We start from the raw sequence: 15,951 nt of genomic DNA, 5'->3' as shown, positions 1-15,951 counted from the left end.
ATTAAATGCCTCCATACCGCTCCTGTGATGTCATCCAAGTGTCCTTAGGCCCCGACATTCAAATTCGACTGGAAACGGCGTCATTTACACCAAGTTTTTTGGTGAACTATCCCTTTAAACACTGCCAGCTCTGACAGAAATACTCATATGTTTTAAGAAAGAAAAAAAACTTTATTATGCAAATTATGTGAATTTTTAATCAGTCTTTTGTAAAAAAAAAAAAACGATTATGTGAGAGTTATAAGGAAAATTAGATGAAAGTATCAATAGTGGATGCACTTAATGCAAAAAAAGTTAGCAGAGGAAGAAGCCGTTACATTTGAGTGCAGATCAGGGAGCAGAGCCAGGAGATAGGGCACATTTCAACATTTCCACCTTTCTCCAGAGAATAATTCATGGATCTTGATGGGGAAAAAAATCTGTGAGTGTTTGCAATTTGGTGCAGCTTGACTGAATTTAAAGGGACTGCTGGGCCTTGGTGGAGGTGTACTCTCTAGTGAGTGGCATTCTAGCTCTCATTGTTCCCCATACACAAAACAAGATTTTCTGACCATCTCTTTACATTGCATATTTTCCATTAAATGCAAAGCATATTACAAGAGTCCGTCTCAAACACAAATGATTGTAGAACCTACATGTTCCAAAATGTATCCTGAATCTGTCCCTTGATTGAGCCATCATAATATCACATTACTATGTAATCACGTGACACATTTCTAAAAGCCCAAAGTGCAGACACACAATACAAAAGTAGGAACCAAGTGTTGAGAAATTGCTGCATACTCACTTCCCATGTTGTCAGCCCTTTAGACATCAACCAAGGAATCATGAGATCACCCACAAGTGTTCAAGCTACAGACATGGACTGGCTGTTTTGCTTTTCTCTCATGCTCACTCACCTGCTGCTAACAGGTAAAATGCGTTTCTGTCTGGACTTTATGTACATTGTTTGGAGGGTTTGTTTGTTTCATTGTAAGCAGGATTACACTGAAACAACTGAAACTTTATGGAAGCATGTGGTATATAGGTCTGGGAAGAACCCATCAAATTGTGTTGCTGATTTGGATCAGGGGGCTGATTACTTTTTCCACTTTCTTTAACGTTACAAGATTTTCAAAGTTTTTCAACATTTTCACAGTTTTTTCAAGGAATAATTAATGGATCTTGATGACAAAAATCTGGCATACAAAAGGGACTGATATCTGAGTATGTGAAATTTTGTACGTCTTGATTGAATTTCAGGGCAGTATTGGGCCTTGGCAGAGGTACTAGCTCTACTGAGTGTCATTCTAGTTCTTATTATTCCACATTAACAATAAGAATTAGGCATCACAGCTGGTGTTCGTGGTTAGTTTAGAAACAATTTTGGGATTTAAAAACAGTGAATTTGACCTCTAATAAATTTCTCTCTTTCCAGACAGCTCAGAGAATACAGAAATCTGCTTATCACAGCCACATAGGGAGACCTGGAGGGAAACAGAACAAGAGGTTGTTCTGCGTTGTACTGTCAGTTCTCACTGCTCACAAGAAAGCTTTAATTATATGTGGATTGTTTTCAAAGAAGACTCCCACTTTCCTCTCAAACTGAATGGGATTCCACCCAAATACAGCCTGGACGGAGCATCTTTACGCATCAAGCCACTTAATATTAATGACACCGGGATCTACTACTGTGCTGCAGTGAGGTCTGGAAACCCAGCAAATGGCTCACAGCATGTAGGGCTGGGTACGGCTCTTACAGTGACAGGTAAGAGAAGAACTTTGAAGGTTACACACAAATGTTTGTATCCTTGAATAAGATGAATTACAGACAACTTTCCTTTTGCTTTCAGGACATGTTAAAACTTTGGCAAGGCACATTCTTCTGTGGTTGTCATTTGTCCTCCTGGTCATCTACAGCACGGCAATCGTGACGCTTATCATTTTTAAAAAGGTGCATTACTTCAACATATTTATTACAAATTCATACAAAGACTGAAAATGGAAAATGTGTTGATGTGAAACTAACCCCTGCCTCTCTGTTCTAGCATGGCTGCAACATGACCTGCTGCAGAAGGATGGGCAAAATCGACAAGGTTGTAGATAAGAGTATGATGTTGTTTGAATATGTGTTCGATGTGTTAACTGTTTAAGCCATGAGAAGCAAAAAGAGGAACAGGAGCCAAGGCCTCCGTTAAGTCCAGTCTTACAACACTACAATTGACAGAGCAGCTTTTAACTCGCTATTCTTTGAAATTAAAAACAGAAAAACAAATCTCTGAATATCTATGTACTAAAATAAATTTCTACCTCTCTTTTCAAGCAAAACGACTCAACTAAAAAAACAAGATTCCGCAGTGTGCTGCAAGAATTGAACAACAGAAGGGATTTGGAAAGAAGCGAACACGCTTCAGGCCAAAACGGTTCACAAATTGAGGTAAATCTAGTTGCAGAATGTTGTGGTTAGAATTTGTCAATAGGTGGATTTGGTAATGTGGAAACTTCTGCGTAACTTGTGTTACAGCATATTTCCTGCCAATGTCAAAATGTACTTTTTAAATCATTATTTTCCTATATTAATTAATTTCAGCCAGCAAGTCCTGACATCAAAAGCTCAACTGATGACATCTATCAAAATATCAACGGAGTTGGTCAAGTATGTTGAATGACAGAGTCAGACCTCCATCATCAGAGAAGATTTCCACAGCCACGTAACACCTGACAGGAGGACACTCATGTGACTGAGGAAATTAACACATCAGCAGAGGATGCAAGTTGGTTCCATGATGGGTCACTTTTATTTTCTTTAATGAAATGAGATATACACACCTCAACAAAAGGCACTGTTCCTCTCCTCTCTCGTTTTTCAGTTTTAGATGTGTTCTTACGGCATTTATAGTTCTGCATTATATTTATTATTATATTTATACATTCTGCTGGTAGTTATACATTTTGTAACACATTCAACATCAGTCAGTGTTTACCTGTGATAAACAGGAAAATCTAGTTCAGTTCACAAATGCTTCTCATATAACTGGAGTGTCTTACATACATTTAGGATAATAACCCATTTAAAGGGGGAAACAGCACTACAGTTTTATGCCTCTGGAAACCAGTGCAGTTTCAGTCAACATCTTTTTTTTTTTTTTTACAAACTCATGAGGTTACTGTGACCTTTGAACACCAACACCTACTCAGTAAATCCTTGAATCCAAGTGAAGATTTGTGCCAAATTTGAAAAGATTCTCTCTTCTTAAGATAATGTATTAATGAGACAAAAAATGGTTTTCTGAGGTCACAGTGGCCTTCACCTTTGACCGCTTGATCAGGTCATGCTGAAGTCCGAGTGACTGTTTGTGAAGTAATGAAAATTCCAAATGGGTGTTCCTGATATATCATGTTCACAAGAACAAAAAGGTCACTGTGATATTGACCTTTGACCTTTTATCTTTGAGTCAAAGTGAATGTTTGTACCAAATCTGAATAAATTCGCTCAACACGTTCTGGAGATATTGTTTTCACAAGGCACTGGCTGGTGGCGCGGAGACAAACAAAAGGGAATGGTACTGTCAGTGATATGGAATAAGGAGTAGACCACATTTAGATTGTCAGGATAAGTTGTTCAGAAGAGCAAGTGTGCAAGAATATAAATAAAGCTTTTTGCACAAACTCCACAGGGCAGAGAAGGAACAGTACAGTATGATTCCCTGGATTCAAGCAGCTTTTTGAAAATATCACTTTATATCAAAATTATTCAAACATTCACATTTTTGACACAAAATTAAATCACCGACTTGCAAACATGTAAAATAATAAATCATGTTTCACTTTCAGCTTATAGTAGAAATACATTTTATCAAAAATTATGGAAACCAAACCAAAAGATGTAAAGTGAACATAGAAAGTTCAAAAGGCACATAGAGAGGCATATTACAGACGAATGTATATTGAATGTAGCTTAGAAGCTTCAAACAGCATAGGTCTTGAAGTGGTTCATTAAAAAAAAATCATCTGTCAACTAATAAGAAATGTACAGGTGGGCAATGTTTGAGGCATTGTGGAAACACATTCTGCTCATCTATTTCTTTTGATTACAAATACCCACAGAAAGAATCTAGATCCATCCAGATAACATTAGTTATGCATTCCTAAAAAGTACAAGGTGAATCATTCTAAACTGAGGTTTTTTACCATCCAACCAAACATCCTAAGGTAAACACTTGTGTGCAATCTTCCCTTCTGTGCCTCCTCTCCTTCATTACCGTCTACTGTAAACTGAACATCTGAAATACAGATGTAAATACATGTCACATTATCAACTTGATTTGAGCTGGGCTGGAGTTAAAGCTACGATGTTTGCCTCTGCTCTGCTCACAGCAAAGAACATTTAATGTCCTGTCCGTGACGTTTTGTTCACTTTGTCTCTTCAGATTAAATGAAGCTGAGGTAACTGAAAACTTAAATGTTGGAAGTGTATGGTTTGGTCCAGCTATCCAGTTCTTTTTGAGGATGAGACAGTACATTAATTACTAATTAAAAGGTGTGTCAGTGGGCTTTTCATATACAGTAGTAACCACATGTACAAATCATTCAGATCCAACTAATGACCATTAATATCCTAACTCCCTTCTATGCCATAAATGGAGGGAAACTGGAGGTGCTGGAAGTCACAGAGGAAATAAGGCTTCTCCTTACAGAGATTATTATTTCCCCTCTTTCTTTTTTTTGGGTGTTTTATATTTATGTACTTGGTGCCGGTGAGCGGACAGAGAGGATTTACAAGTGTGCATTTGCAGAATACAGTATGTATCCATAAAGTGCATCAAATCAACCCTGGATTCTCTCAAATATTCAATAACAACAATAAAGAATTCCCCCCAAATCCCAGCTAAAGAAATCAGCCACCTCTGAAACATTAGTTGTCAATGTACTTTGCGTCTACTGTGTGACTGTTGCGGATAGAAAATGGCTTCCAAGCCAGGACCTGAACACAAGCGACGCACAGTGGCACCAGACACACCAGGTAGAACATCACATTGTGGAGGCTCGCCAGGGCGCTGGAGAGAAGACGATTTTAGTTATGGACACAAACTGTTTTTAATGTTTAAACTCATTTATAACTGCAGGGATTTAGACATCAGCGTCTGACTTGTTGCACAGTGTCACAATTATTATTTGAAAGTGTAAATGTAACAACAAGTGTGTGGTGACTGTGTCTATGTGGATGTTTCTGATATTGCATGAGGATAAGAAAGATTTAAGATTGTTTTTTTTTTTAAAAGAGTATTTCTTCAGCTGTTTTCAGACATGAACTACAGAAAATTCCTTGGAGAATTCGGTCTGTGCATTTTCCAGAGTTTGCCTTTCACATAGGAAGAAAGCAGCAGGAGATTGTCTGGGTCAGATACATTCACTTGAACAACTTGGAACATTTCTGTAATTAATTTAGTTGAAGGTAAAAGTGATGAGGAAAGAGAGACTGCTGTTACTTCAAAGCCTCTGTCTACGCTATGTTATTTCAGTAGGAGCATTAAACTTTGCTATAGTTAAAGTTAAAGTTAAACCGACCACTTTATCACTGTATAAGTTCTACTTCAATTCAAATGGTCGAATACTTTTTGAAGTAATAAAAACAGTAATACTGCTTCAAACTGTAATCATAGGGATCCACATTAAGCTCCCATCAAATGTGAGTTGGGTCTGCTTTACCTCTACCACAAACAGTCTGTGTTAAAGATTATCCTCCCACTTTCCAGGGAGAAATAGTTTTTTAAAAGTTTCTTGGTGAAGGTTAGGTTTTTGTTGCATCTTAATGAAGGTGTGAACTGGGAACTGGATGAACTGCTATTTCTTTTTACACCAGTTGAAACTAGTGCTGTGTAGAGGTTTGTACTAGAGTCAGACCTGAGCAATTATCTGTCGGACCCTGACCAAGCCAGAGAGAAGCGTAACTGAGCCTGACCCAAACCCGACAGATAAACAGTTTTTTTGTGTCCAACATTTGACTTATTTTTTCAGTTCAAATTTGTATCTTTAAAGCAAGAAGACGCGAGTGACTGTCTGTACCTTGGACTCGAATTCCCTCCGTCTTCCTTCAGCTGTTCATATCCAAACTGGTTGAGGACGGAGAGCACTATCATCGGGGCTAGAGACTGACCCGGCTTGGTGAACAGAGCATTCGTCCCAAACACCATTGAGGAGAGTGGGGAACTGTAGAATGGGGGGGGGATAACAGAAAAGACGCATTTGTTTAAACTATTGCCCATTTATTTAGCACCGGCTGGAAAAGCAGGATATGCTTAATGCTACCTTGTTTATCGAGTATTGAAAAGCACAAAGGTTCAAAGACATCGCTACATCAAACATTATATATCTGCATGTGAGGGCTAAGTGCCTCAGTGTGCATGTCGGTTGTTTTTGTTACCTGCGGCTGTGCCTCTGCAGGTCTGTGTCGATGATGTCAGCCAAAGGCAAGCCGAAAAGACTGAAGGATGCCTGAATCATGACCCTGCATAGAAGACAAGGGGGACAGTGCAGTGATTATATACAGTGATTGAAGAACTTTAAGAAAGTCACAAGGTCTATTAACTGCTTACATGTTAATAGTGAGGAAAAAGGCCAGAAAATAGTAGTGCTGGGGACCGAGTATTAGCATGATAGCCGCCATTGCAGCCTCCAAGTAGAAGGTGAAGAGGATGATCCTGTAATAGCCAATGCCATGCAGCAGACTCTGACAGCTCAATACCAACAACTGGGAAGAAGACAAGGAATAGTATCGGAACAACACACAGAAAACACATAAATAGACACAATACAAGCAAATGGAGAAAGCAGCTTCGTCATTTTGACAACACACGCGCAGCAAATACTCACAACACAACCAAATACTGACAACACAACAGAAGTTGAAGTTTCAGGGGGACACTAAAAAAAGATGAACATGGCTGGGACACCATTGTCGTCACCTTGGTTTGTGACTCCTGAAGTTACAAGTTGAATTTTTCTATCCCTCAGTGTTGAAGGAAAATGAGATAAATGCTTATTTTAACATTGTGATTCAGATATTTTTTGCAGATGTATAGCCTACTGTAAACCTAGCATTAGCCTTGTGCATGTTACAGTACGGTCCTTTAAGTTAATAGGAAAAAGCCAATCATTATGCACCATAGCTAAAGCTCTCTGTTATTTAAAAGTGTTTATTATAAAAAGAAATCCTGGTAGCACAATACCTGTGGACAGATGAATCCCGCTCCGTACATGATGCTCTTGGCCAGAGATGGAAGCACATCTGGAGGAATCAAGTGCTCAGCAAATATCATGGTAAAATTGCTGAAGAAAGCCAAAATGAAAACCTGGAAAAAGTTCATGATCACAAAAAGCTGAAAGTCTCGATTGGCCAGGATTTGCCACATCAATGTCGTTAGCGGCGACATAGAAAACACTGACTGCTGGCACGTCTGGTCATCACACCCAGTGTCTTCGGGTTCAGACGCTTTGTTTTCGAAGCGGCTCTCAATGTGGATGCCTGTATAGAGCATGCAGCCACAGCTTATGACAGCAATGAACACCGTGAAGGTTTGGAAGGCTCCAAAGTCCTCCATGTTATTGGACAGCATACCACAGAAAAGGACGCTGGAGGAGCCAATGAGAGAGGCCACCTGCAGAATTTAAGAGAGGGAATGCAAAATGCAAGGAGAGTTTGTATCATGTTAGCAAGGGGACCCACAGAAGAAAGCTGAATGCAGCGGTTGGACTTATAACGTCCGTACCTGGTTGTACTTTACAAGTCTTAGTCGATTCTGATGGTGGCTGGAAATCTCTGCAAACAACGCACACTGTGCCAGCAGCACAAAAGTCAGCATGGCGTCAAACACACACAGCGCCACCATCAAATGTAGGCCACTCAACCAGTCGTTAGGGGCATAGGACCGCCATGGGAACCAGGCTATAAGGAAAGACAGGGAGTAGAAGGGAGCTCCGTACAGGATGGAGAGCCGTCGCTGAGAGCAGAAGGCCACCCGGGAGTTGTCTTGCAGGTAGCCGAAGAGAGGGTCATTGATCGCATTCCAAACCATGTACATCACCTGCGGAGAGGAGGTTCAATAAGATTGTTTAAAATGATGTTGAAAATGTGAGTTAGTCAACAGCAGACATTTGCTTTGTTCCAGCTTATGAAATTGGAGGATTTCACAGGATAGCTTTTGGTTTCAGGCGGTGGCTCAGATGACAAAACAAACCATGTTAAAGATGTCACCTCAGCCTCTGCAGAGTCGCACTATCCATTTCCAACCATCGCCAGATATGTTGATCAGTCTTATGAACTAATCAGCAGCTTAATCAATAGCAAGCGTACTTTTAAGTCTGATCCTTGTTTCCAGATGACAGCAGCCAGGTTCTTTAAAAGCATCACTCTTGATTGATTGACAGGAGCTCACTCACCTGTGATTGCTGGAACGCTCCCTCTGAGATCTTGTACTTGTTGAGGAAGAGTTTGACATAGTAGAAGCTGAATATGCTGTTGATCATGGTGGATCCCAGGGTGGTCATGGCATAAGCCAGAGCTACGGGATTGAGCCCGCAGATGATGATCAGGTGCCGGATTCTGCCCATTGTCCCGGACCAGACACCCGTGGCCGGGTTCTCCTGCACAGCCATGGAGAGAAAGGACAATCAAACAACCAGGATATGTCTATTTCACACCGGTGTTGTTTAGCATCGCTGGTTTTAGCAGGAACAACTCTGCATTTGAGGAAAAACTGCAGAGCCGGTGCGTCTGGAGGGTTTAATGTCTTCCAGCAGTGTCGTGTTTGAGAGTAAATTAATGAAGAAGACGAGTTTAGAGCGAAAACATGTCAAACCTGTCAAACTCGACTTTGAGCGTCTGTGCTGCAGGGGGGCGGGACTTGGAGACGGGCAAGCAAAACACCTGATTGGCCCGGGGTGTTATTTCCTCGCGTTTGCCGCTTTGTGATTCGCTGATGTAAAATGTCTGTCTAAAGAAAGCAGGAAGCTACGAGAACCAAAACAAATGTAAAAAAAAAAAAGTATCAGTTCTTTCTCTTTGTCAGTTTTATCCGTAAATGGTGATAAAAGTTAAACCGGATAAAATTGAGAAATATTTCACGGTTAATTAAAAATAAAATAAAAAAGATTCTTCTTTGTTTTAACTGCCACCTACCGGATGTTGTGGTGTATTAGATATTTGCCACGTTGCTGGAGAGAGTGAGGGTTTAACGCGGCTCTCACACCGGGAGGATGCAGTTCATCTTCCCGCTCGCACCGAGGCGGAGGACGGCGGCCGAGCTGCTCCGCTGACCGACACACACACACACCGGGGTGCCGGGTCCAGGTCATGCGGGGTCCTCCCTCTCCCCCAGCCGAGGCTCCAACATGTTGACGGACACGATGATGGAGGAAGAGTTTGAGAAGAGCGGAGAGTCCTGGCACCACCCGCAGGACCTGGAGCACGGTAAGAGCCGCGGGGACGCGCCCTGTCCATCACTGCACACAGGCTGCAGAGGAAAGCATGTCCTCATCATCATCATCATCATCATCATCATCATCATCATCATCATCATCATCATCCTGTGTGGAAACTTGTTTTATTGCACTGGAGCTTGTCAGTGAAGGAATCCACGACACAACAACCAATGGGCTCACAAACAACACACAAAGTCCTGCAACACACATATGTGTAATGTTGCTGTGGACTTTTCTCTCGTCTTTTTCTTACTCAGATCACCAGAAAAAAAGCTGTAACAACTTTTATCAACTAGTGATGTGATTGATCTGACGAGTCCTAACTAGGACTGGGTGATTTGGCCATAAGTTGTATCAAGATAAACATTTTCACATCAGTCGATATCGATAATTATCACAATAAGTGTCACATTATAATTTTCACTTATATTAACAAATAATGTGGTTTATTTCCCATTGTTTATTGGTATTGATAATTATCATGATGACAAATTATTATTTCTTAGTGTTATATATCTTAAAGTATTATAGTCTTTCTAAGACTGAGCACTGTGTGCAATAAGGCCAAAGTTTCAGTCATTATCTATAATTATCATGATAAATGTCTTCTTTTAAGTTTCTTTTAAATTATATTGCAATAATTATTGATGTTGATTAATTGCCCTGCCCATGTAGTAACTATGTAACTAGTAACACAGTAACTACCATGTCAAATGTAGTGGAGTGGAAGTATAAAGTGGCACAAATACTGTACTGAGCTTAAGTTTAGAGGTAAACTTAAGCTCAGTACTACTTAGTCATGCTCTGCAGCTTCTCACTGATGAAGTACGTAGAGACTCACGCCGGTCACGGGGTTAGAGCTGAGACATCCTGAGAGCTCTGTGTATCCAGGATTTCCTGAGGCTGTCACTGGTCCTGTGTGGATTGTTTTCTGGTAAACTTGCAGTTCATAGAGTGTTTGTGCTGCTGACTAGAACCCAAAGGTGGGAACACTTTTACTAAAAGATAGCGCGCAAGTTTCATCAAGCATGAGACGACAAAGAAACAAATGTGGACATTAATAATGGGTAGTAACATGGACCAAATATAAACGTTGTACTACCACATTAGAAATAATGTATGTCACCTCAGAGGAACAAAATCCAGAAGGTATAGTAGGGGTAAGGGTCACAAGAAGATCTCAAGGCATGACTTAGATTCCTCTGCGATTCCGTGCCAAATAGCAATAGTGTGAGACAATGTGTTGTGTGTTAGTGTGTGAGTGAGAGCTGCACCACTGGAAGCCTGTTTACATTCATTCAGCAAACCTACTTCTTTCAGCTGCCTGTGTTTGGGCAATAAAACAGTTTCGGATCCTCTGTTTACATTTTTTCCTCCTGTGCTGTGACAGATCTCCATTTGGCAGCAGAGCTGGGGAAAACCCTCCTCGACCAGAACCATGAGCTGGAGCAGGCCCTCCAGCAGATGTACTCCACCAACCAGGAGCAGCTGCAGGAGATAGAGGTGATACACGTTAGGGAGGAAGTAATCAGAGGGCTGGGGGCAGCATGTGAGCGAAGCCATAATATTAACACGTGCTAATGTTATATTACTCACAGATCTGGAAGAGAAGTGTCTGTGTGAATTACTCTTTAAATAGGAGCTAGTCCTCACCAGTCCGACATAGTGAGCCACTGCATCTTGTGCATCTACCTAATTATAGGAACACGTTTACACCTTTTACTTGGACATTGTTCAACTAATGATCTTAATTACTCCACCAAGGAGGTTTTAAACTTGTTTTTTACATAGAGAGGGCGTTTTTCAACATTTTCACTATTTTCACAGGGAATCATTCATGGGTCTTGGTGAAAAAATCAGGCCCATTTAGGGAACTGATATGTACAATTTGCTGCAGCTTGATTGGGCCTTGCCGGTGGTATGAGCTGGACTGAGTGCCGTTCTAGTTAAGCTTTCGGCTTTTCTCTCATTTGTTGGAGTGCAACCAGTCAACGGGCTAAATAGGTCAAAATACAGAACATACATTACATTTGTATGTGTACTGTTCTGAACACTTAGATCTGCAGAAATATGTCCATCTTTCAAGCAGTAGAGCACAGTTCTTGGTTTGCATGTGGGTTGTCGGTCAGAGCTCATGAATAAACCCCATCTCGCCTTTTATATGTCAGGGCCCATATGTTTAATTTTGGCACGGGCTTCCAGTGCTGATCTATTTGAGTGTGAGGGCGTCGCATTCAGCGGGTCAACGATGATAAGAGCCTTAATTTGTTTTCGGCGGTGAGAGGGCCGTTGGCTTCAGGATTTGTTGAGGTAGATATGGTAATCCCCATACGTCCCTCTGACCTTCATTCTCACACTGTGTCCACTGCTGGTCTTACTCACGCCGCTAATAACCGTCTCAAAGCTGTGCTCACACCTGATCATGAGAATGCGACACAGGGCTGAGCTTCTGTCTGAGCACATTTACAAAAGCACCAGACCAGTGGTTGCATTGATCTCCACCAGAGAAAAGTAATTTAGTTGATGTCCCGAACTCGGCATGCACTTTATTCACATAATCAGTGGAATTCAACCCCAAGACTCTTATTAAAATGTTTCAGTCTGGGATTTAAAACCAAATAAAAAAATGTGTAAAACACCTTTCTTTTTTGTGGGTAGTTTTAAAGATTTAAAATAACCTTACATGTGATAAGCAAGTGACTGATGTTAAAATGTTTTAGGATTCGACTCGTTATGAATCTATTAACGTATTTATATAGTCGTAGTAATCTGTAGAATATGTTTTCAATTAGTTATTTAACTATAAAACAATATTCAATACTTCAAAATATGCAAATCTTTCAGTGGCCAATTCAATCCCCACATTGAAGAAGCTGGAATCAGAGTCTTTAAATTTGGAAATGAATACAAACCATTTAGCTGCACACAAGTAATTTAGAGAAGATATCAACACCACAGCCCTGCGGACTTCAATCGAGCTAAATCTTTGACACTTCCGTCTCTTGTGCACCAGTACCTCACCAAGCAGGTGGACCTGCTGCGTCAGGTGAACGACCAGCATGCCAGAGTGTACGAGCAGCTAGACGTGGCCGCCAGGGATCTGGAGCAAGGCAACCGGAGACTAGTGCAGGACAACCGCCTGGCCCAGCAGAAGATCCACAGGTCAGTTGATCAGTTATCAAGGAAAGGAAATCAGATTATTTAGTCATGAAATCTCGACATATATGCAGAGCTTCAGTGTGGCATCATGTTAGCTCTCCTTTCCACTGCAGTCTAACAGAGACCACTGACGGGCTTCAGACCCTCATGGAGGACTTGCAGACCCAGGTGGACGAGCTCAAGGCCGCCCAGGCGGAGAGGAACAGAAGAGACGTGTCGGAGCAGCGACGCAACCTCGGCGCTCAGAGTGTTTCCTGTCTCAAAGAGCTGTATGACTTACAACATGAAAGGTTTTGTTTGTTTTCTACTTTCTTTATCATGGCCCTTGTGATAAAATACCATGCATTCATATAAAAAGTCCAACTAAGGGATTTTGAAATGTAGACTAAATTATCATAAATCATAAATTCATATCTTATAACATCCTATTTAAAATCATTTTTATGTGAAATATAATTTTGTTCCTGAATCAGGCACCCTGACAGTCTGCGTGTGGGCGGACTCTGGGTACCGCAGGACTCTTTCTATGACCGAGACAGACGCCAAAACGCGGAGGAGGAGAATGCGTCCCTGCAGCGCTCCGTCCAGACCCTTCAGGCCCAGATAGCTGCAGAGCGGAGCCGCAGGGAGGCTGCAGAACAGGAGAGTGAGTTGACAGCCAGTGAGAACATAGACCTGGAGCAGCGGCTGTCTCTACTCTCGGGCTGCTGGACCCGGCAGAAGGAGCTGGAGGCCGAAGTGGAACAGCTGCGACTTCTGTGGCGTGCCGACTGTGCCAAAAGGTTAGGACTGAATTGATACTGGACTGTATTCAAATTGAATTACCTTGGCACTGTTTTTATGACCTTCAGTCGATTTTACAACTTTTATCTGCCACTATCTCTCACTACTCTTGAATTTATGCCTCTATGTTCCCCCCATTTCCTCCAGTGTCAGAAGGCCAGACCAGCTTCTGTTGCCTGATACAATATTCTTTGCCTCAGAGGACACCGCTTTGAGAGCATCAAATCCAGACGAGATTCGCCGTGGTCACGATCCGCTGTGTATACGTCGAGCAGAGGCGGTAAAACAGAGGGGCATCTCTCTGCTCAATGAGGTGGATGCACAGTACAGCGCCCTGCAGGTATTCATAGCACATTTGGTGCAATTTATGTATGAGTACTATTCAGAACATTTTCTTTATTTGATATCTATTAAAGGGCCATTTTAATCTTAAACCTTTTTCCTTAGAATAGTGTTAAGATTTAAAATAAACTGTGTTTTCTAGGTGAAATATGATGAACTGCTGAAACGATGCCACCAGGCGACAGACGGACTCAGCAATAAAGCCATCCAGACGTCCCAGAGTCCCTTCGGAAGCATCCGGACGCGCCGCCGCCTGTCGAGCTCAGCGGCTCTGTCTGGTCTGACAGTGGTCGTGGAGGATGGCCAGCAGCCGGAGTACAAGGCTCTCTTCAAGGAGATCTTCAGCTGCATCCACAAGACCAAAGAGGACCTCGGCGAGAACAGACGCGCAGACAGGGACATTATTTCCCATGATTCTGCCTAGGGATTGAATTAATCATCATCCAGGGACATGGGGATGGAAGTGGTTTGTCTCTCTTTGAAACTTTGAGGTGGCTTTAACATGTTGTTATCCAGGGGCTGCGATGCAAGTAAGCACAAAGCGTCTCAGACACGCTACAATCCTCTTATCTCCTGTCATGTTGGCACACCTATATTTATGTTAGTCAGCACTGTTCCTTTTATTCCGTCCTTACAGAAATTAAGTGTTAAAAAAATTGTTGCGTAAAGCAGCTGTGTGATTTGATGCAATAATGCATTCTAAAGATCAACAACAAAACTAGATAGAAAATATATTATTGTATATGGAAATATTTATAGTTAGATTAACTCGTACTAACTGATCCTTGTCTAATTCAATAGTTTTATCTCCCAATCTACAAGTATTATATCCACCTACAGCAGTATTCAGTGTTAATAGAATGCCAACCCTGTGACCACTTGATCATTTGGTTTGTGGGAGAGAAACACACACATTGAATATTGTTTGCGTCAAATAAAGATGGAGACGTAGTTGTTATATAAGACTTATGTAAACTGAAATGTTGGAATGTTTGTAATAGGATGAAAAACTGTGTAACAGCTAAAGACTCAGGAGTTTATGATAATTAGCTTAACAGCTAGTGCAAGTTGGTTTTTGTAAGTTGAACGGTTGAGGGTCATTAGAAAGTCACCAGAGAAATTTCAGTGGAATACAGTTTGTAATGTCCGTACACAGCTCAGTGTCTGTATACCAGTAGTACACATAACCAGCCATGCACTTTTTATGACTGAATCCCACTTTCTGTTTTATTTATTTTTATATATGATGTATAGAGGAGATGAAATGTTATTTATTTTCTTTACCGCTAAATATTCAGAGCCGATTGTTCCACTAAGTGTGAGTGGAAGTGAAATTATATGTAGACAATTTCCTTTGCCTCAAATTGTTGTAATCTTTCTTACGGCTTGAAAATGCAGTTCTCTTGATGTGGAACAGAAGATCATCATTAACAGCAGAAAGACATTTATAGCTGATTTTTCTTATAACCTATTCTGTCTAAATCAAAAAGGTTGGCATAGATATCATGGGAACATTCTCTCATATAGGAAAATTTGTTTTTTTTCCCCAGACCCCAGCTGTTGTTGACTGAATTTAAAGTGACAAATCTTATACTGCTGACACCCACAGTGACAAAATTGTATTTTTCATACATCACTCGCACTTTCCCTGTGATGTGATGATGCTGATGTTTTTCTCTGAAGCTGTGAACTATATCTGTATACTGCTGCAGAATGCAACACTGTATACTAAGAGGTGTCCTCAATGAAGACTAACATGTTTTTGCTTGCAACTAACTAGTAAAAACACTGATGCAGGAGCCTGTTGTGTATCTCGTCCAGTCTGTAACAACACTACATAGATAATATCACTGAGATGTTTCAACCTGTTCTGCCTTCATATGCATAATCATACCATTTTAAAAATGGGTATCTGCATGTGGCAGGGTGAGGTAGAATACACAACTGTACTAAAAGCATTTCCTCTCGTACTCTGTCCCCTTGTGTACTCTGTGGCCCAACAAACAATTAATGGGGCTTTGTCTCTTGTAATTCGGGTTTACATAACTGAGATTTCACCACGCTGCTCACAACCAGACTCCAAATCCATTAAACCTCCAGACAAGGGGATTGCATACCCTGCTCACCTAAAAGGGGCAGGTCTTGGCAAGACCATAAACATACACACACACACACAAACACACACACACACAGTCTTACATCAGCAGA

The 15,951-nt window shown here is 41.2% G+C and overlaps 3 protein-coding genes across 5 annotated transcripts; 2 read left to right on the top strand and 1 right to left on the bottom strand.

The window, feature by feature from the left end:
- The first annotated feature begins 797 nt into the window (after positions 1–797).
- On the top strand, positions 798–3,481 carry si:ch211-139g16.8. Its single transcript, XM_035181096.1, has 6 exons — positions 798–912; positions 1,418–1,747; positions 1,833–1,933; positions 2,028–2,075; positions 2,303–2,416; positions 2,570–3,481. Exons 1-6 carry the CDS (start codon positions 828–830, stop codon positions 2,642–2,644), a joined length of 753 nt encoding a protein of 250 aa, XP_035036987.1. The 5' UTR covers positions 798–827; the 3' UTR covers positions 2,645–3,481.
- Positions 3,482–3,701: 220 nt separating this feature from the next.
- On the bottom strand, positions 3,702–9,300 carry mfsd13al (major facilitator superfamily domain containing 13a-like). 3 transcript variants are annotated; one of them, XM_035181094.2, is made up of 9 exons: positions 9,158–9,300; positions 8,838–8,989; positions 8,419–8,622; positions 7,749–8,063; positions 7,209–7,637; positions 6,576–6,730; positions 6,404–6,487; positions 6,046–6,189; positions 3,702–5,036 (listed from the first exon to the last, which is right to left on the bottom strand). In XM_035181094.2, exons 3-9 carry the CDS (start codon positions 8,587–8,589, stop codon positions 4,895–4,897), a joined length of 1,440 nt encoding a protein of 479 aa, XP_035036985.2. In that variant the 5' UTR covers positions 8,590–8,622; positions 8,838–8,989; positions 9,158–9,300; the 3' UTR covers positions 3,702–4,894. The 3 variants fall into 3 exon arrangements, with proteins under 3 accessions (XP_035036985.2, XP_047199878.1, XP_035036984.2); XM_047343922.1 differs by lacking the exon at positions 9,158–9,300 and having other exon boundaries at positions 8,838–9,013; XM_035181093.2 differs by lacking the exons at positions 8,838–8,989; positions 9,158–9,300 and having other exon boundaries at positions 8,419–8,831.
- On the top strand, positions 9,220–15,542 carry cdr2a (cerebellar degeneration-related protein 2a). The gene is made up of 7 exons (XM_035181095.2): positions 9,220–9,448; positions 10,850–10,962; positions 12,473–12,621; positions 12,732–12,908; positions 13,092–13,400; positions 13,549–13,741; positions 13,886–15,542. Exons 1-7 carry the CDS (start codon positions 9,370–9,372, stop codon positions 14,165–14,167), a joined length of 1,302 nt encoding a protein of 433 aa, XP_035036986.2. The 5' UTR covers positions 9,220–9,369; the 3' UTR covers positions 14,168–15,542.
- The last annotated feature ends 409 nt before the right edge of the window (positions 15,543–15,951 follow it).

This window comes from Hippoglossus stenolepis, chromosome 16, assembly GCF_022539355.2.
Source record: "Hippoglossus stenolepis isolate QCI-W04-F060 chromosome 16, HSTE1.2, whole genome shotgun sequence".
Taxonomy (NCBI): domain Eukaryota; kingdom Metazoa; phylum Chordata; class Actinopteri; order Pleuronectiformes; family Pleuronectidae; genus Hippoglossus; species Hippoglossus stenolepis.
The sequence above is the reverse complement of the archived record's forward strand: the minus strand, read 5'-3'. Positions and strand labels throughout refer to the sequence as shown.